Raw genomic sequence first — 25,719 nt, forward strand, 5'->3', positions numbered from 1 at the left:
GTTTAAAATCCATAAAAAACGGTTGTTTTCACAACTAAATCGAAATTTATGCTTTCAAAGGGCACCTAATTACCGATTAAACTTCAATTTAGAGTTGGTTCGCTGATTGCTGGGCAATCTGGCGCACTTTTAAAGTGAGAAATGCACTTTTGATGGATCAGACAAATAATCAAAAGAATCACCAGCTGTTTGTGAAGGATGTTATTGATTAATTTCAACGTAGATTAATAGATTAAAATGAGGGTCAAACAATTTCGTCACAGCCAGTAATGAGTTCGGAAGGTTAGGATTTCATGGCTTAGACAGGTTATGTAAATTTATTGAAAATTGATTTTATAGTGACAGTAAGATTGATTAGGTAATTTATGGTAACTTCATGATGTATAATTGAAAATAGATTTTTTTTTATTTATTATTTTTATGGACGATTCGCTTGTGTATTTTCTACTAGCATATTGTTAATTTTTCAAGATAAAATAACGTAGTTTTGTTGTAAGAAAAGTATTTTTGCATGTATTATGCTCGTTGCATAAATATTTTAAAAGTTTATCAAAAAATTAAATAAATATAGGAAATTGATTTGTTTAAAGTATCCGACTAGTTTCGACAATGTATTTTTTAAATATTAATTTAAAATTTAAAAAAAAACTAGATTATATATTTTTTTATGTGTAAAAAATAATAAAACTACAAAAAAAAATTTTAAATCGGCATTTTTTACATACTGTAAAAAAATTATATCACCAAAAACAAAAAATGTCTTTGAGGATTTTATTTAGAGGGCCATCAAATATGTTTTTAACTATTATCTTAAGAGCAAGAGCATAAACAAATAAATTAAGGATCAATGCATTTAAAAAAGCAAATATTTAAAAATGTCTGCTCGTGTCTTGGCTAAAAAAACAAACATAAAAAATGAAATTCTTTTTTTCTTCTTAGACTGTAGCTCAAAAGCAACATTTTCCACCATTAGATGATGGAATTCGTTCGTCAAAGAATTTCTAACATAACATGTTGGTTGTCCATCATATAGTAAAGATTCGTCTTTCAACATGAAATGGTGGAATTTTGTTTTGCCCATCAAAATCCATTACCACATGATGGGAATTGTTGGACGATAGTTACCATCAAATAGTGTTGGGCCATCAAGAAACCAACATATACCATTAAAATATCTTGATGGTCCCATTAACAATTTTGTCCAGGGTACTCATAATAATTTTTTTGAATACGCTTTAGAGGGATATTGAAATAATAATTATATTGATAATTATACCGTAATAATTATACCGTAATTATATTAATAATCATTTTTAAAGATTGTGTTAAAAAAAGACAAAGAAAAACAAATCACAATTTTTTCTCATTATTCCTATTTTCATTAGAAAATTTGAATATTATATAATATTTTTCATCTTCATAAAAGCTGATATAGGACAATTTCATTTTATATTCTGTAATGCATTAATGAAATTGTAATTAATTAATGAAATTTTAATTAATGAAGGCGAAGTTCGAAAAAATTAAGAGTAGTTGTTTTTACAGCGTGAGCTTTGGCCGTCTATTGGATTAATCAGACATTTTTGCCCATTATTCACTACTAAACCCTAAAATTAAATTACTTTATAATTATTTTGCTCAGATTTGAAAACAACAGAAAATTCTATTCGTTTTATCTCTTTCAAGATTTACAAAAAATGTATTTATTATAGTTACTATACATCTAGTCTTTTATATTTCCGTAATTATACCTAAATTATAATACAGATGTCTTTTTAAAAATACATTGTCTTTTATTGCTTTATCTTATGTAATGATTACTTTTTATGAAGTCCTACCTAATTTTGTATCTGTAGAATCAAATACAGCAATGCCCGATCAGCAGTCCGAGCCGACTTCAACCAATGTCCGCCGTCCTCCTTTAGATACACCCCAAGGATACTGCTCCCTGTACACAGGCAGTACCTGCAAGAAATACCTCTCTTCTAAGACACTCGTCTACTACAATTTTAGCAATGACGGATCAGCCACCCCCATCAATGAACAGATTACGTATGACCTCTGGGAAGAGGTCATCTCATCTCTTCTGGAACCTTGTCGAACAGCTGCCGAGACCCTCCTCTGCCACTATGCATTCCCCCACTGCGAGTGGATAGATGGCTTTGCCTACAGCAAGCCACTTTGCAGGTATATATTATGTGTAAATAGTCAATGTTTTAATTTAAGCAGTCATTGGAAATCACTGTAATAAGAATCATCTACAAGGACTGCGAAACCTAAAGTTGTACCTAAAGACTTTCTGAAGGTATATAGGGGAAAGTTGGACAAAACGGGATACCATTATTGTTATTATTTACTACACATTATTTTTATATATAGCTACATCACTTATTGAAGCACAGAAAAAACATATTTTAAACTAATTTTAATGACTGTGAAATAGGAAAAAAAATCATTTTTCAAACTCTTATATATCCCGTTTTAGCATACCTGGGTCGGACAAAACGGGATAGGGTTTACAATGTTTAATTTTTTGTGTAAAACTAGCCAAAAACATAATTAATTGACAGAAAACTGTAAAGCAAAATTTCTAAAAGTTGTATTTTTGGGATTTTAATGCTTCTAACATTGTTATATAAACTGTTGTTTTATAATTAAGTACACAAAAATTCTCTGATGCTACATAAGTTTTTAAAGATTTTATGAGTTTTCAACCATGAACACTTATTCCATAATTTTCACTGTCGAGATGCGTCTGGTGCCCTTAAGAGGGATTTCTTAGCAGTCTTTTCTTCAATTCTCTTGGTTCATTCTTGTAGTTTAATCATCCTTTTTTTTCTTCTTCCATTTATAATTCACTTTTAAATGGAGATGATGCTATTACTACAGTTTTCTTCCTTCTCTTATCAGTCATTTTTTCTGGGAGTTGTCCTTTTACTTGAAATACATTGATACACTTAAGGTACACTTTGGAATGATGGAAAAGGGTAGCTTAGGTCGATAACAAGAGAGTAATAATCCTAAAACTGCACACATCAGTCTGGTGTTCAATGCCTGGAAGTTCCTGCTGTTAAATCAGTGGTGACAGACAATGCAAACAGGTGATCTGGGAAGACGTCAGGATTGTAAGGACTTATACCAGTTTTACTAAACCCTTTAATGGTAGTTTCCGCAACGGCTGCCCATGAAGAGGCTGCGTTGAACAGCTTTGTAACCTCGTAAATTATAACGCACTTATCTGGATGGTTGAACAGCCACTTTCGAACTTCTTGTTCATAATACGCGCTCAGTGGAGCCATGAAACTGATATCCAGGGACTGAAGGCGATGAGTTGTATGTGGGGAGAAGGCCATTTTTTTCCCTGTGTTAAAATTATGCTAAATATTGTTTCTCTCAGCTAACTCAAATGCTAGCTTTCGTATGCCCGTTAGAATTGTACCAAATAATCTTTCTTCTAGAGCCAATACATGCTCACGCGTTTTTTCTTGTTCAGCATTAAATACTGTCTCTTATTCGTCCAACTTTTTCACTGCTGCCAATCCAGTGGTCAATGTATTTGTATGAGCCTTTTTTACCTTTCTTTCAATATAGTAATAATAATATAGTAAAAGTATTAGGCCAACAAATAAATAGGTGGATAAAACGGGATATAAAAAAACTCTATCCCGTTTTATCCAACTCATAAGTATCCCGTTTTGTCAGACTCAGACACTTTTCAAAGCAAACATGGCTACTGCCTAAACGTGAAAGAAAAATTAGATTGACTAGACATGAGAATACTCGTTAATAAATGCTTCATCAAATGTAATACTCACCGGAATTGTAATCCTATATATATATAGGCAGTACAATGTGAAAAGTGAAAAACAACGCGCGTGATTGGGGAAAGTGGCAAAAAAATGGAGTAAAAAAATTCTGAGACCTACAACTTTCTATCAACTAGTGATCTCGAGACGGTACGCACTGAAAATGATATAATCACAGTCAAATAACAAGTTTCTGTCGTCGTCCACTAGATAGCTACATTAGTCTGGTCCTTAGGCGAGATATCCCGTTTTGTCCGACTATCCCGTTTTATCCAACTCTCCCCTACTATATGCAGTTAGTCTATGTTTTAATTAACACAGTCATTAGAAATCACTGTAATAATAATCATCTACATAGACAGCGAAACCTAAATTTGTACCTATCTGCAGGTATATACAGTATGCAATTAGTCTATGTTTTAATTTACACAGTCATTGGAAATCACTGTAATAGGAATCATCTGCAACAAAATTAAGGAAGCGTGAGACATAAACGCCAAGTTGTAGATCTTTAAGCCACAAAGTGTTACAGGGTGCACCACGAGGAGGTAGATCTACTGCATACCATTTTCTTGATGGAACAGAATGATATCCCGTGCAATACCATTTTGTTCCATCAAGAAAATTGTGACAAATTGCATAAAAGACCATTCCCTCATGGACCTGTCCAAAAGAGTGTACGATAAACCTTGAAGGGATATAGTCCCAAAATCCTATATTGAGCCAAGGCGTAGAGCTGTGGCAGAATTCCGCCAGGTCACTGAACACGGCGGTCTTCTTAAACACCTCAGCAGAATTAACATTGCTTCTTCTCCCATTGCACACTTTGTAACCTTGGGGAGGAAATCGATGCCGCCCATATTATGCACTGCCCTGCTTTGCGCATGTCTTCTCTAGCCGTGCGATATTAGGAAGCCCGAAACCTTTTGAATTAATGATCTCAAGTTATCGCATTATGTTTACCATCTTTTATTGTATTTCACTTTTCTTATTGTGCTGTAACTACTGTCCAGTAAATTTGCCATTGGAAATTAAAAAAAGGAATCATCTACATAGGTTGCTAAGCCTTAAGTTAAAGACCTTCTGCATGCATATACTGTATGCAAATTGTCTATGTTTTAATTTACACTGTCACTGGAAATCACTGTAATAAGAATCATCTATACAGACTGTGAAACTTAAGGTAATTTCACTGTACCTAAAGAGTAGTATAGTATTCTTTACCATTACAGAAGCCCATTAGAATTTATACATCAAATATAGCAGCATAGTTTGAAAGCTGGGACTAAATTGTTTTTTTATAAAACAAAAACCTGTAAAGATGGAGAGAGATCGATTAACCAGAAACGAAATCGGTGATATCAAATGGATGGTGTTTTCTATACTAGGGTGTGCTACAAACTAGGGTGTGTGAAACAGTAACCCGGAAGTATAGGTAGTGAAGAGTTTGTAGTATTATGAAGAGTATTATGAAACTCTCTTGAGTAATATTTCTTCTAAACATGTATTTGTTACCCGATTTATTACTTGTGTTAAAAGGAATAGTTATAAGAATCGTCAATTAAAGACTTGTCATTTCTAGGAGTGAGAATCATCATTTGAAAAAAAGAATCTTTTTAAAACATATCTTACCATGTCAACCATATGCCAACTTCTAAATTTAAACCTCGCAGAATAAGCTGTAGTAAACAGCTGAATACTTTCCAACCGGAAGTAGAGTTGAAGATTGTTGTTGTTCACATTTATACTGAAAACACCATCCATACGTAAACGTAAGAAATAACACTTTTTATTACAGTATACAAGAACCTATTTATTAACTTTCTAATTCATGGAAACTTCCACTCTTCTGCAAATATATTTTATTTGTGTTTCTGAATCGTCATAAAAATGTTTTAGAGCCATTTTAGAAGTTTTTTTATGGATGCAATTTTTTTTATTTATTGGTAGCGTATTTAGTCCGCAATGATGAAAATAAATAAATGGAATAGCACACTAGTACATCAAGATAATATTGCAGCCAAAAATATGAGGAAGCTAAAATTTTTATTTGTTATTGTAAATAACCGCCATGAAGTTTTTTAGTATTTGCATTTGGAACATGAAGCATGTTTACTTGAAAAATTAGTTATTAAATTTCTCATTATTAATTATTAATTAGAGCTCCCATAATTTATTTAACTATCTAGAAATATATCCCATTAAAGAATACGTGCACTCTTTTTTCAGTTGTAATAGAAAAAATAAAAACTGCCTGTTCACCTAGAATAGGACTTGATACTGTCTTTTAAAGACACTAAGATTTCATTATTTGTACAAGACAAATAATCTCACTGATAGTTTGTGAATGCGATTGTGTGATTCTTGAACTTTCGCTTATGACATTAAGTCGTTATAATTTCTGTAATTTCTTTTTCTAAACAATTTAAAGATATCATTTACAACTATAGTTTTATACATTTCCATTAATACGGTGTCAGAAGTTTTGTGTGAAACATATACCAAGAAAATTAGCTTCATTCATAATACAATGACATATTGAACCATATTATCATACAAATTAAGCACTTAAAACTACACAACTCAAAACTACAATAAGTAAAAGTACGTTTAAAGCTACCAGAACTGGGTAAAATATGAGGTGTTTCCGGCTTAATGTGAACGCGAAAAAAAATTCAGTAATTTTTACTGAAGCCCTTTTTTCATGAGTTTTGTAAAATTAACAATATGATATGGTCTTATAATTTGTGATAAAATTTGGTAAATCTGGTAAAATTTAGTAAATTTATCATGATACCTTAGAACATGGAATAAAAACTATTTATTCAGTTAAATTTACTTTTCAGTTTTGTATTTTTTACTGATTGTGTAGTAATAACAACTATAATTTTGAAATTAATGTTCTGTTCAGCTATGTGCATAGATCTTAAACTTTTCCATAAAGTCATGAAATAAGAATTTATTAATGCGAAATCTAGTCTTATAAACAGCTTCCTGATGTTGTTACATTCTCTAAAGCTATAATGTTCCTAAAATCAAAATGAAAATTTGTCAGTTTGAAATTCTTTATACTATCTTCTTCAATTAAAAGTAAAATTGGTGTAAAATATTTCCTTGAGTCGGAAAACTGGTTTGACTACTGAATTCGGTTAACGATTTAAAAATAATGGAAGCTCACAGTAGACGGAATAGACAGAAGATTTACCGAAAAATGTTATGGAGAAAGACTAAATTTGGTGTATCAAAATCTTTTCTTATTCTTTTGCTTAAGAAAAAAGAGAGGAACACAAAGTCGGTTATTATAAACCAAAACAAGTTTCATCAGACACTGGTTTAGATGTTTTTTATTCCACCTTTCTCACTAGTAGTGAGACAGATTTCGATACATTCATATTTTATTCACCTTTAAAAAATAATTTAAGACCTCTAATGTGCGTAATTTTTTTGTCTTAATTTTTGAAATAAAATTTCTAAAAAAATATATATTAATTAATGGTGGTCGTTAAGGGACACTTTATGTACACTGGGGTAAAAAATTAAGAGAATTTGAAGACTGGGTCTATTATCTCTAGAACTACAGGACCAATTTTAATGAAATTTGATATGTACATACGTTGATACAATGCAAAGCAATTACCATTCAATAAATGTAATACACACACATGATAGTGCGTAACACTCGTTGGAGTCGGAAGGTGTGAAACAACTGTTGCATAATAAGCAAAAAAACTGGGTTAACCCCTTAACGATCGGTTAATTTTCAAGAAAACGGTCATAAAAGTGCCTATTTTGCCAAATACACGCATTTGATTAGTGCTGACATCTTGTTTAAAATAAACTAACTATCTACAATTCCCTTAAAGATATCCTGGTACTGCCCTCTGGTGTGTAAAATGAGAAATAAAATGTTTTCCGGTCAAAATAAATGAATTAGTTTTATTCTTATTGGCGGTTTAGTAATGAAAACTCCAGTCCGGAAATTTCACGGGAGCGAGAAATAGAGGGCGAAACCTCACCCCATCATTTTCATGGGAGCGAGAAGAAAGGGGTTTATGTCCCCTCTTACCCTGTTCTTATGGATACAGGTCATGCAGCGTGATTTCATACTTGAAATAAGGCAGTTTTTCATTTCCTGTGGCAATTGGCCTAAATTGTCCGATGACAATTTAATACCGTTCAACGAGTGTTGCGTTCGATCCTGCGTGTCTATAACAATTGTTGAATGGTCATTTGTTTCGTATTGTATTAATGTATGTAAATATCAAATTTCATTAAAATCGGTCCTGTAGTTCTGGAGATAATAGAGCAAGTCTGCAAATTTTCTTAATTTCTTATACCAGTGTAGAATAACAAATGTTGAATATTGTTGTATTGTAATCATAATTTTAATTCAATTCCCAAAATTCGTCTAACAGGGAAGATTGCATAGCGCTGCAGGGTTTGTTCTGTTACAATGAGTGGGCAATGATAGAAGACAACAAGCAGAGGGGCATTTACTTCAAGTCGAGGGGCCACTTCCGACTTCCTGACTGCAATTCCCTGCCAGAGAGGGGAAATTCTACAACCATCTGCTCGCATGCTCATCTCACGGATTTACTCGAGGAGGAAGTGACAGGCGAGTGTGCAAATTACTAAAATAAATTCTCTAAACAGCATTTCACTGTATATACAAGCATTTCGCTGTTTATTAACCCAAAAGCCTATTGTAGTGCATTTACTTGAGTTTAAGTGAAATGAAATGGTTTATTTGCAGTTTAAAACGCGTTTGTAAATATTTATAGGAACCCGGAAAACTCAAACTTTTGAAAACTAGAGTGTCTCATAATTGTTTAAAACTTAAACTGTTACAAATTAAATAAACAAAATATATTTAATATTTTTTTTAAATTTTCATACCTGCAACCATTTGTAATGTTATGAGAAACATTTTCTACTGCTCTTTGATAGTTATGAATCATTTATTTTCAATAAAGGTTTTTAATCCCTTGAACTAATAATTTTGGGGGCAAAACATTTTAGACTCACTATTAAATAGGTATAATTCTAATGCTTTAACGTTCACGTCCTTAAACATCGATATTTTTGAAAATTTCCTTAGCAGCAAAATAATTTAGGCCCTCATTGGAACAATATTCCTTCATCCATATTGACTCAATAGGGATCGAAATTTTACAGTCACTTTACAACCAATACCGGCCCTATATAGAATTGTCAGATTCACCCGAAATATTACAGTCACTTTACAACCAATATTTGCCCTATGTAGAATGGTCTATTTCACCCGATATTTCACAGTAACTTTTCAACCAATATCGGCTCTACATAAAATTGTTATTGCCCAATATTAAAAGTCCTTCTAGAACCAATATTAAAACAATTTAGATATCACAATATTGGTCCCTGAGTGCATATTGTTATAGGAACCTATATTGAGCCCAACTAGGGCCACGATAAAATTATTGCTAGGGTTAGAACGCTAGTATTTATTGATGTTTTATATTTCTAATTTAAGGAACTACAATTTTTTGATTTTCGAACAAAAGTATTTCGAGTAAGAAATATGGTTCTGGCAAAAAATGTTTGTACACATCAAATTGTATGAAGGAATTAGTTATGTCTTGGTGCGTTTGTAAAAACTCTAATGAGTATACACAACACGCAATGCGAAACTTTTTAAGGAGTAATGTCTTTAAATTTCTTTGCAATCTAATAAATGCGTTTTAAAATATTTTGAACAAACGTTTTAATAACATTTATTAAAATTGCGTTTAAAATATTTCATATTTGTTCTTCTATATGGTTCTCTTGTATATTTCGTATGAGATCTAGTAGTTTTAATATAAAAGTAATAATCGGAATCTAATATCGGAAAGAAATATTGTGTTTCATATTTTTTTTATTTTATAAACGTAGAGGAACAGCCGATCTAATTTTTGAGTTTACGAATACCATTGTTGAACTCAGTAGCCTCGTAATTTAGAACCCTATCCAGAGGACAAGGGCACTCCTGGATCTTATAGTGAGAGAAATTCGACTTCGTGGAGGACTTTTTGATAGAACTAACGCGCATTTGCATTACATGCTGGGGAGGAAAACCACGAAAACATCCCACGGTTAGCCTGGGAAAGGGGATTCGAGCCCATGATCTGCCAACCACTGAGAGTATATTTTACGCCAGCTCTCTGGTCGATTTGAGACTGTTTCAAAAAATTTATTGACCAGTCATCGCTGGGATTCGAACCCACTTACCTCATTGGGAGGCGAATGCTAAATCCCCTGAACCGCCACAGCTCCACTGTGCTCTTTAGAAAAATAATAGCTGTCAATCTTTATGTTACGAATCCCTTTAAATTCAGGTAATTTTGCCAGCACTTACGAACGTTGCGCAAAGAGTAGTGATTCATTACTCGCTTATTTTAAGGATTTTCGTCTGAGAAAAAATAACCCAAAATTAGTGAGGATTCGTCTTTGTAGTGAAATAAACAATAAAACTCGCTTTAATTCTCCAGCACTTATGGAGGTTTTTCTTTGAGTATTAAGAATAAGTTCATGTTACATCTTGTGTATGCGAAACATGATTATTAATCACTTATTTTAATGATTTTCGTCTAAAAAATATCGCGAAATTGGTGGTGATTGGTCTTTCTAGTGATAGTGAAATAATCAATAAAACTCGCTTTAATTCTCCAATTCATGTTGATATTCCATTCTCCAATTGATCATTCTCCAATTGATCTTGATACTCTTTCTTGTGAGTATCAAGATCAATAATTTCATGTTATATATTGTATGAGAAAAAATTGATTATTAATCACTAATTTCATAAATTTTATCTAAGAAAAAGTATCCCAAAATTTGTGGTGATTGGTCTTTCTAGTGATAGGGAAAAATAAACAATAAATCTCGCCTGAACATTTTCCTACGAGTAACAAGATAAGTTTATATCTTGTTCATGCAAAAAATGATTATTAATCACTTATATTGGTCATTACTTAAGAAAATGCTTTATGTTATTTTTTTTAAAACATTCATGTTAGGTTATCCGTTTTAAAGTCTAGACACTTTTATACAGCAATACATTATGTACACACTTATAAAACTTTGTTTAGAGTTTAAAATATTCTATTTGTACATTTTTTTAAAAATTTTAGTTATTTATTCGAAATAATCTTTAAAATACGCCTGAAAAACTATTTTTATTTTCCATTGTTATGAAATTTAAAAAAATATTTCGATTAAAAAATGCAACTGACAGTTGAAATTATTTCATGGGCTGAGCCTTTCTTACATACCGATAGACCAATTGCCAGGTACGTTCAGTAATTTGCCATGTACCCAGTATTTAATAACAATACTAATGGCTTAAACCATATTTTCTGTTAACTTAAACTAACACAGTAAAATTAAAAGGGAGGGAAAAAAATTTGGATCCTTAAAAGGGATTAAATTAACATAAAATTTTCGAAAGCCCTGAAGTATCAAAAGACATTATTTGGAATGCTAACGTGAAAGCTTTTTCTTTCCATCATAATATTTGTACCGTTCAAGATTATTTTTCAATTAAATATTAATTTTCTTATCAAAATTTAAAAAAATAGTTTTGTTTATAAACATTCTTTCAAGTATTCTCATTAAGTAGAGACAAAATTTAATTAATTGAATTAATGAACTCTTGTGAAGAACTTCCTCATTAGTGAGAAGAATTTCTGTATGAATAATTAATTTCGTTAATCCAATTAAATTTTGATTTCCCTTTACAATCATACGAATGGTAACGAAGTTATCTCTTTCTCTATCTCGCTCNCATTGTTGGACCAAAATCTGAATTTTTTATAGTTGTATTTTTATTTATTTGCTTGATATTTTTATATTGAAGTAGGTGCAAGTGCAAGTTTTGGTAGTGTAAATGGTGTTTGGTTGGCAAGTACAAGTAGGTGCAGTAGCAATTGTGCAAATTTTACCTCCTAAATACATTTTTGCTTCCCTATTGAAAATTTCAAATTTTAAGGTCACTTCTTTGAAATGGAAATATAAGTACTATGTTACAAGGGGTTTATCTAACAAAAGCAACAACACCCTAAAGATTTGTTTTGCTATATTATTAATGTATCGCTGCCTAGTTATGGATATGCACTCATTTCCATTGAACATTGTTGCCTTTCGGAGTTATGCTCTGTCAAAGTCGATGAAAAATTCGGTTCTTGCCGTTTTTCTGACATGAAACTCTTCGTTAAACTACATCACCCTATTAATTTCTTTACTGAATATTAAAGTTCACTATTAAGACAAGCTCTGTGACCCAGCACTTTCTTGGGTTATCGTTGCTTTTAGTAGATATAGCCATTCACGCTTTCAAAAAATGCAAAATCTACATTTTTTTTTATTTAGCTTTTCTCAAAACAGCACCGTTGCTCAAAAAAACTAACTAAGTCGTCTTGTAGGCAGACGTATCTACTAATACGTGGGAAAAAATCAATGGGAACTCGTTCCATTTACAAGAAAAAATTACTTAATCTGCATATAAATGGTATGTTAAAAATCACATCTAACATTTTGAGATGGTAATGAAGAATCTTCATTTCCAAAATAAGCTAATATAAAGAGATTTTTTACTATTTATCACAAATTTGAGTTTACGACTACTAACGTTCAACTCCGTAGCCTTGTAATTATGAACCCAATCCAGAAGATTAAAGAACTGCTGAATCATATGTTGGTTGGACAAGTTGCTGTTCTTATGTTGGACCATCATAAATCTCTCCGAATTCCTACATTGGGGTGGTTCATAATTGTTCCAACATTTGATTTCTAAGAAAATATGATTTAAATTTCTGATGGTTCAATATAAACAAACCATCAAAACACGTTGCTAATCTTATATTGGACCATCATAAATCTTGTTGGAATCCCTACATTGGGGTTTCCATCAAAGATTATGTCTGTCCATCAATGGAAAACCATCAAAAAATTTGACTTGAGTTGCCTTCGTGGAAGACTTTTTGATGGAACTAATCCACATTTGCGCTAACCCATGAACCGTTTACTACTAAGGAAAAGCGTCGAATTTCTTTTTCTATTTCGTGTCGCTAAATTTATGTTTCGTATAATATTCTACCCAAGTAAAAGGGATTAATTAAAAAAGTTATAATAAAAAAGTAATTTTAAAAACTTTTTAAAGGAAAGTGTTACAGAATAATCAAACAATACACTAGAATGTTTATTTTCCCTTTCAAGACAATTTCTCTCTGAAACTTCAAACTTTAAATTATAAGCAAACTTCCTCAATTTGTCAATGACAGACTCTAATTCTTTCCCATTGAAATGTAAAATCATTCCGCATCGGGTCCGCGAAAATTTCAAGAAATGAAAATGCCAAAATAAAATGAAAGATTCCAATATACGTATACACAAAGTAAAAAACAAAATGATTTATGAGTTAAAAGCGAATGACAAATTTCTTGCGCTTTGGCGCTAATAAAAATAAAATGAAAGCCAAAACGCAACCCATAAAATGTCTTGATGTGAAAAAAAAGGAATAAACAAAAAATGCCAGTTCTAAGTCGCTTTGGTAAAAAGGCAATTTCTCCCCGTCAAGTCTTATGAAATATTCAACTTTGATTTTTTTTTTCTTCTTCTTTTCACTCTGTTTGCCTCTTTTAATATTGTCGCAAACATATTTTCGTATTTATTGTAACTTTTTTTGGAAGAAGCGTATCGATATAAATAGCTAATGATTACAATATTAAACATTACGATTGCACAAAAGAAAAATTTTATGGTTGTTCAAAATACAAGACCTATGATTGTAAAACAAGGAGAAGTGAAGGTAACATATTTTTTTTCTTTTTTTGGAAGAAGCGTATCGATATAAATAGCTAATAATTACAATATTAAACATTACGATTGTACAAAAGAAAAATTGTATGGTTGTTCTAAATACACGCTCTATGATTATGTAACAAGGAGAAGTGAAGGTAACATATTTTTTCTTTTTTTGGAAGAAGCGTATCGATATAAATAGCTAATAATTACAATATTAAACATTACGATTGCACAAAAGAAAAATTGCATGGTTGTTCTAAATGCACACCCTATGATTGTGAAACAAGGAGAAGTGAAGGTAACATTTCTTTTCTTTAAAATTTACTTCTTAAATTCGAATTAATTTCTATCGTAAGAAATAACAAATAAATACAATATTATACATTGCAACTGTTCGAACAATAATTAAATAATTATCACCAGTACAAACCCTACTACTGTGAAGCAGCAATAAATTGTGGTAACATTTCTTTTCTTTAAAATTTACTTCTTAAATTCGAATTAATTTCTATCGTAAGAAATAACAAATAAATACAATATTATACATTGCAACTGTTTGAACAATAATTAAATAATTATCACCAGTACAAACCCTACTACTGTGAAGCAGCAATAAATTGTGGTAACATTTCTTTTCTTCAATATTTGCTTCTTTCATTCGTCTACCGTAAGTAATAAATGGCAGGAAATAACAAATAATTAAAATATTATCCATTACATCTGTTAAAACAATAATAGAAAAATTGCTCTGAATGCAAACTTTTTACATTGTAATAAATTAGGAATAATTATTTTATTTTATTTACAGAATCCAACTGAATCTAGCATGCTTTTCATGCTGTAAAATATCGGGGGAATCTGACAATTCTATATAGGGCTCTTTGAATCCTTATTGAGCCAATATTCGTAAATTTTGGTTCAATCAGGGCTCAAATTATTTTGCTGCTAGGGTATTTATGAAAATTCAGACTGGATTTTTTTAAAATTTAAATCCAGACTAGAACCACTTTAAACAACTCGCAAGCCTTGTTTGAGGCGTAAAATATCAAATCTGAAAAAGATTGAAGCATATAAGTTGTAAAGCGGATAATAAATATTTTTTTTAATTTTCAGACAGCTGCGTACGTGACAGAGGTCGATTTTATCAGGGAACAATCAATATGACTAAATCTGGAATTCCATGTCAAAGATGGGACTCACAGGTAACTAAGTGTGTCATTGATCACACAATCACTCTTTTTTAAACACTATTTTTTCTTCATAAGCACTCATCAATACCGGAATGCATGAATTGAGCAAAAATAAGGAAGCAGCCTTTCTTTTAGCTGCAAAGAATTTGAAAATTTTCATTTCGCTGAACTGTTATAATATCTTGAAAACATTTAAAAATTGTGACACTGTTATCCATTCAAAATTTGATTTAACTAAAATGCTTTCCCTTTGACAAACTTGATTATCGCGAAGCATTTTTGCAGTAGTGGTGAGAGTAAGATTTTTTTAAAACAGAAATTTTTAAAGGGTGAATAGGTGTTTTATATTACTTTTATCCAAATATAATCATCATAAAATATATTTACATGCTGTGTCTTTTTATAAATTTTAGATTTTCCAGTTCTAACTTATTTTATTTTAATACCGTCGTTGAACAGCCGACAAAATTTTTTGGGTTCACGACTGCTAATGTTTAACACCGTAGCCTTATAATTTTGAACCTAATCCAGAAGACAAGGGAACTCCTGAATCAAATGTGACTTCTTGGAAGAAATTTGCCATAATGGATGACTTTTCTTGATGGACATAACCCAGATTTGCATTGCATGAGGGGAAAATCATAAAAACCTCCCACGGTTAGCCTGACGTCAAGGGGACTCTTACCCATGATCCGCCTAAAACTGAGGATATTTTACGTCTGCACTGTGGTCGGTGCGATTCAGGTGCGGAATTCGTATAGACCAGCCGTTGCTGGGATTCGAAACCAGTTCACCTCATCCAAGGACGAAAACTCTATCCCCTGAATCACCACGGTTCCAAGTTCTAATTTATTTTATAACCGTCGTTGAACAGCCGACCCAATTTTTGGATTTAGGACTACTAATGTTCAACTCCTTAGCCTTGTAATTTTGAACCCAATCCAGAAGACAAGGGAACTCCTGGATCGAGTATTGGGAGAAATTTGCCTTCGTGGAGGACTTTTTGATGGAACTAACCCACATTTGCGTTGGAGAGGAAGACCACGAGAACCTCCCACGGTTATGGTCTGTCTACCACTGAGGATATTTCACGTCAGCACCGTGGTCGGTGCAAGCCGGATGCGAAATTCATATCGACCAGCCATCGCCGGGATCGAACCCTGGTTCACCTCATTGGAAGGCGAACTGAGTCATCGCTGCTCAAGTTTTAATTTATAAAAATATTATAGCCTTTGCTACCACTAAGAGTTATATTTTATCAAACTACGAAAATTCTGTATAAGAGAATATGAATCCTTCTCCGCCATGTTTGGACGATGCAGATTTTGCATAAGTAGAAATTATACCATTTCAAAAGGCATTGATCATGATCTTTCAAAACGTACTAACAGTTTAACTACGTGAAAGTTTCGAAAACACTTACAGCTAAAGGCTGTACAGCTAGGATTACCAGTGTCGGGAAAACTAAAAAAGGCTGATAATTTTCTAAAAGGTAATTTAAAACTATAATATTGAAAAGAGAATAAATTTGTAGTATTACCTTTTCATTTTCTGCCTGTTCTGACGAGGAATAAAATATTCGTGACCACCAATGATTATTGATTAATCATAGATATTTGCACTTGCAAGCCTACCAACTTTTACGCTCTTCAAAAAAGTTTTCCCAAATAGTAGTGAAATAATTATTTTTGTTGACTTTGTTGATATTGTTGACAATTACTTTTATTTTCACCATCACTTAAATGCAATAAGATACTAGCTGGTCATCTTTATGTATGTTTCAACTATTTAAATGTAGTGGTAGTGAAAAGTACTTTAAGTCAAATTTGTTAAAACAGGAATCAAACAAGAATGTAAAAATTTTGCTACCACATTAAATATAATAAATAAAATCTTCTGGAAGAGTTGGCAGGTATGCAAGTATTGCAGTGCCATATCATATTCTTAGCATAATCTCATCTTACATCATACAAGCCGTTTAAAAATATTTTTCGAGTGCTTAAAAAGTACTTAAAAGGTGCTTTTTTTTGTTGAAAAATCTGGCTACGCACCCTGATGATGCTCTGCTAAATCTGAGCATGTTGTTCACCCTTCAAGTTGTTTTTCTAGTGTAGCATACAGCACAGATCAGTTCCCGGAGTTGTTTAGGTATTCAAAGAACAGGAGTTCTTCCCCTTTCTATATTTGAACGCTCTCAGAAGCACCGTTATTTGTTTTAAAGAAAGTCAAATAAAGGTTAAAGCTGTAAAGATTTTAAGATTTTTATCATAAACTATCCACAACAAATTACTGCTCCATTAGTACGAAACAGTGCAGTATTCGTGCAATATCTGTGAAGAGGTCACCAATAGGGTATTCATATCTGCCATACTTTGATCTTTTCAAAGATGATTTTCCGAAGTTGTGCTAAAAAGTGAATTTTAAAAAAAAATCGATCACAGACCAAAGTAATTTAATATTTTTTATAAACTTGCAACCATATTTAATTATTATGCTTTTATGTAAATGTTTATTTTTTTTATATTTGCATTAGTAATTAAAACCTTACTTAGTCAACCTTATTAATCTAAAACTTAAATGAAAAAGGAAACATTTTATTATCAATATAGATATTAAAAATTTGGCAACTATGACTATATCTCTCCCAATAATATGGTTTTCTGGTTGATCTCTCCCGATAATATGGTTTATGGTTGATCTCCTGATAATAAAATAATTTTAATGCCATTTATATTTCTTTCCCGCGTAATTCACTGCTTAATATGTAGTTTAATCGTTACGCTTATATTTAAGATAAATTTCAAATGAAATTCGTATTTTAAATTAGTTTTTTACAAAAAGATTTTCGAGAGAAAATGGGAAAAAATTAAACCTGACCCCAAAAAATAAATTGAAAAAAATTATTCATTCTACAACTTTTTGCCAACGTTTTTTCTTCAAATTTTTTGCCGTACTGTTTTAACTTATTCGAAATTGTTACCCCATTTTAAAAAAAATAATTAGTTCTAAAATTAATAGACTGAAACGATACGAAAAAAATTTAATCCCATAATACGCTTATGTTAATAATGAATTTAAAACTAAATTCGAATTTAAAATAAATTTTGTGCAAAAAGGTTTTTGTAAGAAACTGAGGTGAAAAATTAAACCTGATTCCGAAAACTAAATTGGCAAAGAATTATTCTTTCTGCAACTCTTTGCCAACATGTTTTCCTCAAATTTATTGCCGTAAAGTTTTAACTTATTCGAAATTGCTTCTCCATTTTAAAAAGCATAATTTTATTTTGAAATTAATCAATTACAAATTTGTCTCTTTTGATACGAAAAAAAATGCCAATCCCACAATATCGAACTCTTTTTAATTCTCTCGAATTCTTTTTTAAAAAAAACTAATCTTTATTTAAAAATTCCGATATTTTAAGAGTAACTTTTCTTTTTGCAATTCAACAGAAAAAGAGGCATAAAAAACATAAAGCGAGACAAATTTAATCTCATTGCTTATTAAAAAAGATTAAAAAAATATTAAAAGTGTCGGTGTGTTTACCAATCGCCGCGTCCAGGGATTTAAACAACGCTCCATTAATCCCTTGTCGTAAACGGATGAAAAATATCGTACATAAAATAAACTTTATCAATGAACTAAAACTGAAGAGCAAGAAAATGGAAATAAAAAGATAAGCTTTGAGTCAACACAACGATAAACAGTATTTTGAATAAATTAAGCAATATACGTTCGTAAATATAACCAGGAAAAAACTATAAACTAATTCCTTCAAGATATACTCTGCAAAATTTAAACTAATTTAATTATCGTGAGTTAGTCGCTGGATTAAATGTATTTAGAGGCTTAAAAAACTAAAATGCGTGAAATTATGTTTTTATTTATTTTATGGATATTTTTTAAAAAAACATCATACTAACTACATGCTTTAAGTGTAAACGCTCAATATTAATAAAAGAGTAAAATAAATTAATTTTACATCAATTTTAAAGTTTACTAAGCAACTATATGCTTTTTCAGTATAATTTTAAAATTTTCTTAAAAATCTAATTTATTATTTAATTTCATAATATCTTTTATTTGTATATTGCAGTCGGATCTCGATTTAACAAATCTATATTTATCGAATTTTGTGCTTTAAAGAATTTTTCATTTTCCCTGATTAAAATGCAGGCTCTATAAATGAATTAATTCCATAGCTGGAAAAAAAAATACTTTACTCTTTTTGATGAAATATAATTTTTTTGAACAATTTTTTTCTAGACATTTTGACGTCTTTTGATAATTTTATGAAGATAAAAGAGGAATATTCTTTTGTTTATTTATTAATGCCTCACCCATATTTCTTTTTACAATTTAAACCAGTTGCATTCCAACTTCCACACTGACTCGAAATCAAAAATATCTCCTCTGAAATTTATAATTTTTAGATCTTAATTGTACATTTAGTAGCCATCACATTATTTTATGATTGTTTGTTATTACATGAAATATTTAATCTTGCATTTTAAGTGATTTAATACTTACTACAGATTTAACCGCATATAAAAAGTAATCTGTCTGAAAGAGTTCAAAAACGTCAAACTTGTGTTTACCACTGAAAATTTCAAAACTGTACTTTCGTCACTAGGCTAAGATATTATTCGGAAAATTTCAAAACTGTACTTTCGTCACTAGACAAAGATATTATTCGGAAAATTTCAAAACTGTACTTTCGTCACTAGGCTAAGATATTATTCGGAAAATCTTGATATACCGTAAAAATCAATAATAAAAAACTTGCTTACATGAAAACTTATGTAATAACTTTGGACAAAAATGCTGCAAACTTTTTAGATGATCTATATTTTTTGAAAAAAATCTTGAGGTAGGTACTTTATTTACGTCGCACTAGAGCTGCACAATGGGCTATTGGCGACGGTCTGGGAAACATCCCTGAGGAAGATCCGAAGACATGCCATCTAAATTTTGCCCTGCTATGGTAGCCTGAAGACCCGCGCGTGAAATCGATCACTTCATGATAGAACAGTTTAACGACTACCGATACAGCCCACCCTCGGTCCTTACGCAGGCTGATCGAAGTATTCACCCTCCCGCTTACTGACCGCAGCCAAGTGATGCTTGACTGCGGTGTTCTACTGGGAACCGAGTCCTTATGATCAGTCCACTGCGGAGCGAAAAAATCTTATAACCCAAGTTTCTAAAAATACTTTAAAATTAATTTATAAATTCTCTCAAGGAGTGGAATTATCCAACACACAAGGGCAATGAATTAGTGCATTCGAAATTTACCTTATTTTTAGCAAGTGAATCAAACGCATACAAGTGCAAGTCACTTGTATGCTTTTTTGTGTAGTAGCATACACGAACTGTTTCATAAGTTCAGAATTCTTTTTGTTTTTGATCCCTATATTACGAATACCGATGAGCAGATGGCCGAGCGGTTAGCATGCCTGGCTACGAAGCCAATGACTGTAGATTCGAATCCCGCTCTGGGCATGAATTTTTCTCTCTGTGTTGCACTCGGTTGTGTGTGATGTGTGAATGTGGCCCACCCTATAAACGGGTATCTCCGGCAGTGTGGCGTGGATAATGTTGCTCGCCTCCGTGACTCTCACTGGCCAAGGTGCTCACTGGGTAATGCAAAATGAGCAACACTTCCGACGCCTTCAATGGCTGAGAACGATAGGTTCAGAGCCAAAACGATTACCACTAATTTAATTAATAGCATTTTCAGAACTGTTGAATTTTCTAAATTGGCCGGTGTCTACTAACTGCATTTGTTTTTGAAACAGTTTTATAAAGTTTGCAAAGTTTTATGAAAAGGAAAATAAATCTTTGAAATAATTCTAATATTATGAATACTAAATTGAATTTCAAGATGAAACGAAACTTTTGTATTTTGTTTGTTTTACTTTTAATTTACTAATTTTGAAACTGCTAAAGTGTATTGCACATAAATACATTTCTGAATCTAACTTACAAATTTTCACTTCCTTTAGTATTCTCAATATAATTGAAGCTGGTATTGAAAAGTAACACGACTCTGAAATGGATAATTGATTGATTTTTAAATATAATACAAATCGTATGTAACATAATTGATGCATATAATATAAACCATTTTTACTTATTGAAATGAGTGTAATCAAGGTATGATTATTTACACCATTGCGACAGGAACCTCATCATCATAATCGTCCTCCAATGGTGTTCCCAGAAGTACTTAATTCAGAGAATTATTGTAGAAATGCCGGTGGTGAAGAACCCATGCCTTGGTGTTACACTATAGATCCCAGAATACGGTGGCAACATTGTGATATCCCACGTTGTGGTAAGAGTGACTTTGTGTCATTTTGATTTTTTTTTTCTTTTAATATTTTTCACGGCAATAAAGACTTATTTTGCATAGCGAAAAAAGATATATTAAAGAAGCAAAAGTACTAAGAACCAATTACCTATTCGCCGTCAATAGTTGATTAAAAAGTTCAGACCACTTTCATTTAGCTTGTCATGTTGTTGTTGTTGTCGTGTGCCATTAAGGCAAAGGGGTGCACTTCCTCTTGTTTTCCAGTGGAGCCATCTATGACCAAGAATTCTACTTCTACAACACACATACGTTACAGTCCATTTATTGACGGACCCCTTCATACATCCATTCATTAATCCACAGATCGTAATTTTGACCTGAACCAGAGAACGATCAATCTCCAATTCAGTAACCCCAGAGGTTTAATTTGTTATGGAAACATTGAGAACTTTGTGACCCAACAGATTTACGTGCAGCAGTCACCATTTACAATACGGGGAATCTTTGGCCAGTTGGAATCGAACTCGCGACCTCTTGGACATGGGAGCAACACCCTACCAACCTGGCTATCCCGGCTATTTACAATAGCTTGTCATTATTACACAATATAACCTTGAGCATCCTCATTTATAAGCCTTGATTCTATGGACTTTTTTGCTATTGAGTAAGAAAAAGTTATATTTCTACCGTATTTCCTCAAAGAATAAGTAGTAATTTACAAGTGCGATTTTTTAATATACTTTTTAGAAACCATAAGTCATGTATGAAATTAAATTAAAATAATAAAAAAAATGCTGTTTAAGGAAGAATTATTATATCGAAATAATTTAATATATTCTAGCTATTTTTTGTGAACTCTAACGAATATATTATGCATTTCATTATCGATTTTTTTGAAAAAATTTTCTAATAATAGATCTGCCTTTTAAGAAATATTGGCATTTTCTGAAAAGAATTTGATTCATGACATCCTTGCTCTAAAAGTTAGTCTACAGTACCTAATTCGAGTCTAGCCTACCTGGACTCAAATTAGCCATAGACTCAATTATAGTCTGGCAAGACTCAAATTAGCCATAGAACCTAATTTGAGTCTAGCCTACCAGTATTTCTTCCAAAGAAACACAGGATTGAATGCAGAGCCACGACTTAAGTGAAATGCATCTATTTCCTCATCAATGTTGCAAAATTTGCAAGGTGAGCGTGGTATATTGTTTATTCGATAATGTTTTAATAAGGAGTCATTGATCAGTAGCGAGAGAAAAGACAGTCTTTCTACGTCAAGACGGGATGTCCATAACACCAATCCACGTTTTTTTTCAATTATTCATTTCAATAATATCACTCCAAAAAGCTTTTATAATGTTTTACTAGTTTTTTCGCAGTTAAAATGAATAGGGTTACTACAGGAACAGTTTACCAGTTAAAAGGAATGGGGTTATAACTTTTTTGAAGAATACTGGCTCCTTCATTTGCCAAGCTTCATTTCCATGACGGCCACAGTGTGATGGCATCCACTGCATGGGAACTTCTTTACCGTTTATAGTAAAGATATTTATCAACTGGTGACATTTTAAAATATCAACTGGCATAGCATATTTAGAAGAAGAAATTGCTTTAAGTGAGTCATAGAGGATAGTAAACTTTGAAAATAGTTCAAAATGGCATTGAAGCTAAGATATTGCTATACGAATCGCAATCAAATGCCACAATTTAGTGAACGACTAACGACATCTGTTCGTCAAAATCTGAATGAAACGTCTACACTGTATATAATTTATTTCACTAGTTAAACGGTGAAAAGGTGGGATGCGCTCCTCCTTAAAAGAAAAAAAACACATGCCTGCAAAAATCACGAGCAAATTTTGCTCGTGATTTTTGGGCTCGTGATTTGAAATTACGGGATGAGCAGCCAGATGGTTAAACATAAAAAAAAGTTCTGAATTTTAGAAGTTTTTAATACTTGCACAAACAAGCTGGTGAAACTTACCGTAGCCCTTTAAACAAATTAAAATTCAACTCTATTGAAACTGTTCTTTTTATCTTCTCATAATGTCATTTAAGCTATATTCTTAAATTTTTTTCGTTTTTCAGAAAACAACAGTTATATACTTGCTGCAGATTTAGAACTCATGGATTTATTCGAACCTCCTCCGGAACCAGTTTTCTCTCCTACTTTCATTTTGATTACTTGTGCTCTCAGTCTAGTTGTTGTAGCCATGATAATTATTGTCGTCCTCGGTTGTAGAAGACTTCAAAAATACAGAAGAGGATACAATGCTACGCCTACAACCGACGTCGAAATTGATTTGGAGAAGCTTCCCTCAAATATGGCTTACCATCATACTTCAGCTCAACTCAACCCTCGTTTGGAAACTTTAGAATATCCCAGAAATGACATCATTTATATTCGGGATATTGGCCAAGGAGCATTTGGAAGAGTGTTTCAAGCGAAAGCTCCGGGGTTGCTAAAAGGAGAAGAGTTCACGATGGTTGCCGTAAAGATGCTCAAAGAAGAAGCTTCCGAGGATCTTCAGACAGATTTCGAGCGAGAAGCTTGTTTGATGTCCGAATTCGATCATCCGAACATTGTCAAGCTTCTTGGAGTGTGTGCCGTGGGTAAGCCTATGTGTTTATTGTTCGAATACATGGGCAAAGGTGATCTGAACGAGTACTTACGAACCTGCTCACCAACCAATTACATAGTAAGGACGGCCAATGGTAATATCTACAATGACGTCAGAATGACACACGCTGACTTGCTAAACATTGCCCGTCAGATAGCTGCAGGTATGACGTACTTGTCTGAGAGAAAGTTTGTTCATCGGGATTTGGCAACAAGGAACTGTCTAGTAAGTGAGGACATGGTGGTTAAGATTTCCGATTTCGGTCTCTCGCAGAAGATCTACACGGCAAACTATTACAAGGGAAATGACCATGACGCGATCCCCATTCGCTGGATGCCATTGGAATCCATCCTTTATAACAAGTTTACAGTGGAGTCTGATGTCTGGGCGTATGGTGTAGTATTGTGGGAGATATTTTCATTTGCTCTTCAACCCTATTACGGTCTGACTCATGAAGAAGTAGTGAAATACATCAAAGAGGGAAACGTTCTTCAGTGTCCTGATAACACTCCTTTACCCATCTACCACCTCATGAAAGCTTGTTGGAACCGCAAGCATTCAAACAGACCGAGCTTTAAGACTATCTTTAAAACTCTTGGTGTTATTCAAGAGGAGCTGCAGCGGCATGCTTATAAAGAACAGAAAGTCCATGTGTAAATTGAAATTTGAGCTTGTTTCATACAGCCATCATACTATCGCACAAGTTTTATTCAAAAATTATAATCGATGCCAAAATACAGCAATAAAAGTAGAAAATTATTTTCAAAACATGCGGTGATTTAGTGTATTATATGCATATATATATATTTTTTTTTACAGAAAAAGTTTTTGAAATCCAAATGAAGAAAATTTAAAATTTCCAATTAAGTTTTCTCATTGTCCCTCAAGTAAGACAATTTAATTGTTTGTTCCAATTAATATGGTGAGGTGAGATCCTGGTTTAAGCAGGGTTAAAGGTCAATAATCAGACTGAAAGCCATGTATATAAAAGTTCATAATTGAGCCTCTCTTGACATACTCAACTCAGTAGAGCACCTTTGATCAGGACTGTTGAAAAAAAAGGAAATTTTTGTTACTATTTAATGAAAAATTCAAAGCTGTAGAAGTTTTCTAGCTTTAATTGGTTCAAAATTTGAGACTAGTATATTTTTCATCTTTATTAAAACTATTAAAACTCCTTAATTTTGCCACCACATTATCGATTACAAAACTTTTAAGAATGCTCAAACGAAATGAAAATTGTATACTCTATTTAGTGAAAAAGATAATAAAATTTGATCTTTGAATGGATTACCAGGAATTGTAAGAATAGCGTTTACCTTGGTTTATGTGAATAGAGCCCTAGTAGTTAGAGAATTTTTTTTTTCAAGTAGAATCTTGTACGTAAAGTTTGAGCAGCGCAGTTATTTCAGAGCAATCTTAATTCTCTGCAGAGCTTTCGCAGAATCTGCACACGTGAGCGGACGACAAGCTGCTTGAAAGTACATAAATATCTCCACTGTCTGTCGTGATCATTCAGTTTTTTTCGTCTCTGTGTTTTTTAACTCTTTAAAACGGTGATTCTCGTATGAAATGGTATCTATATACGACCGCCACAACTTTTTTTTAATTTTTTTTACTTTCACAATTTTTATTTCACCATATGATAATCACCATAACTTTTTTTAAATTCTTTGAAGTTCACAATTTTTATTTAAATGTGTCATAATCACAATTTTTAAAATTCTGCGCTAAAAATATTATGTTCCTTTGGTTAATAAGTTTGTTAAGAGAAAAATATGTCGTTTAAATGCTTCGTAGTTTATAACGCAAACGTATAATTAATTTTTTACTGAATTTTGGCATCGATTATAGAAGCTTTGGCAATCTCTGATGAATGTTCTTACAAGTCAAAGTTAAACTGTAAAACGTAAAATGTGTGAAAGAACATGAATAAAATTTCACAAATATTTATGTATTAATTAAT

General features: G+C 32.1%; 1 protein-coding gene across 1 annotated transcript in view; it reads left to right on the forward strand.

The window, feature by feature from the left end:
• Window positions 1–24,534, forward strand: part of LOC107436823 (tyrosine-protein kinase transmembrane receptor Ror2-like) — a 204,475-nt gene extending 179,941 nt beyond the window's left edge. The window contains exons 5-9 of the mRNA XM_071177421.1: window positions 1,857–2,187; window positions 8,222–8,421; window positions 14,742–14,830; window positions 21,000–21,153; window positions 23,221–24,534. Coding sequence (XP_071033522.1) covers window positions 1,857–2,187; window positions 8,222–8,421; window positions 14,742–14,830; window positions 21,000–21,153; window positions 23,221–24,410 — 1,964 coding nt within the window. The 3' untranslated portion in view covers window positions 24,411–24,534. The remainder of the gene's footprint in view (window positions 1–1,856; window positions 2,188–8,221; window positions 8,422–14,741; window positions 14,831–20,999; window positions 21,154–23,220) is intronic.
• The last annotated feature ends 1,185 nt before the right edge of the window (window positions 24,535–25,719 follow it).

Source organism: Parasteatoda tepidariorum, chromosome 1 (assembly GCF_043381705.1).
Source record: "Parasteatoda tepidariorum isolate YZ-2023 chromosome 1, CAS_Ptep_4.0, whole genome shotgun sequence".
Taxonomy (NCBI): Eukaryota; Metazoa; Arthropoda; class Arachnida; order Araneae; family Theridiidae; genus Parasteatoda; species Parasteatoda tepidariorum.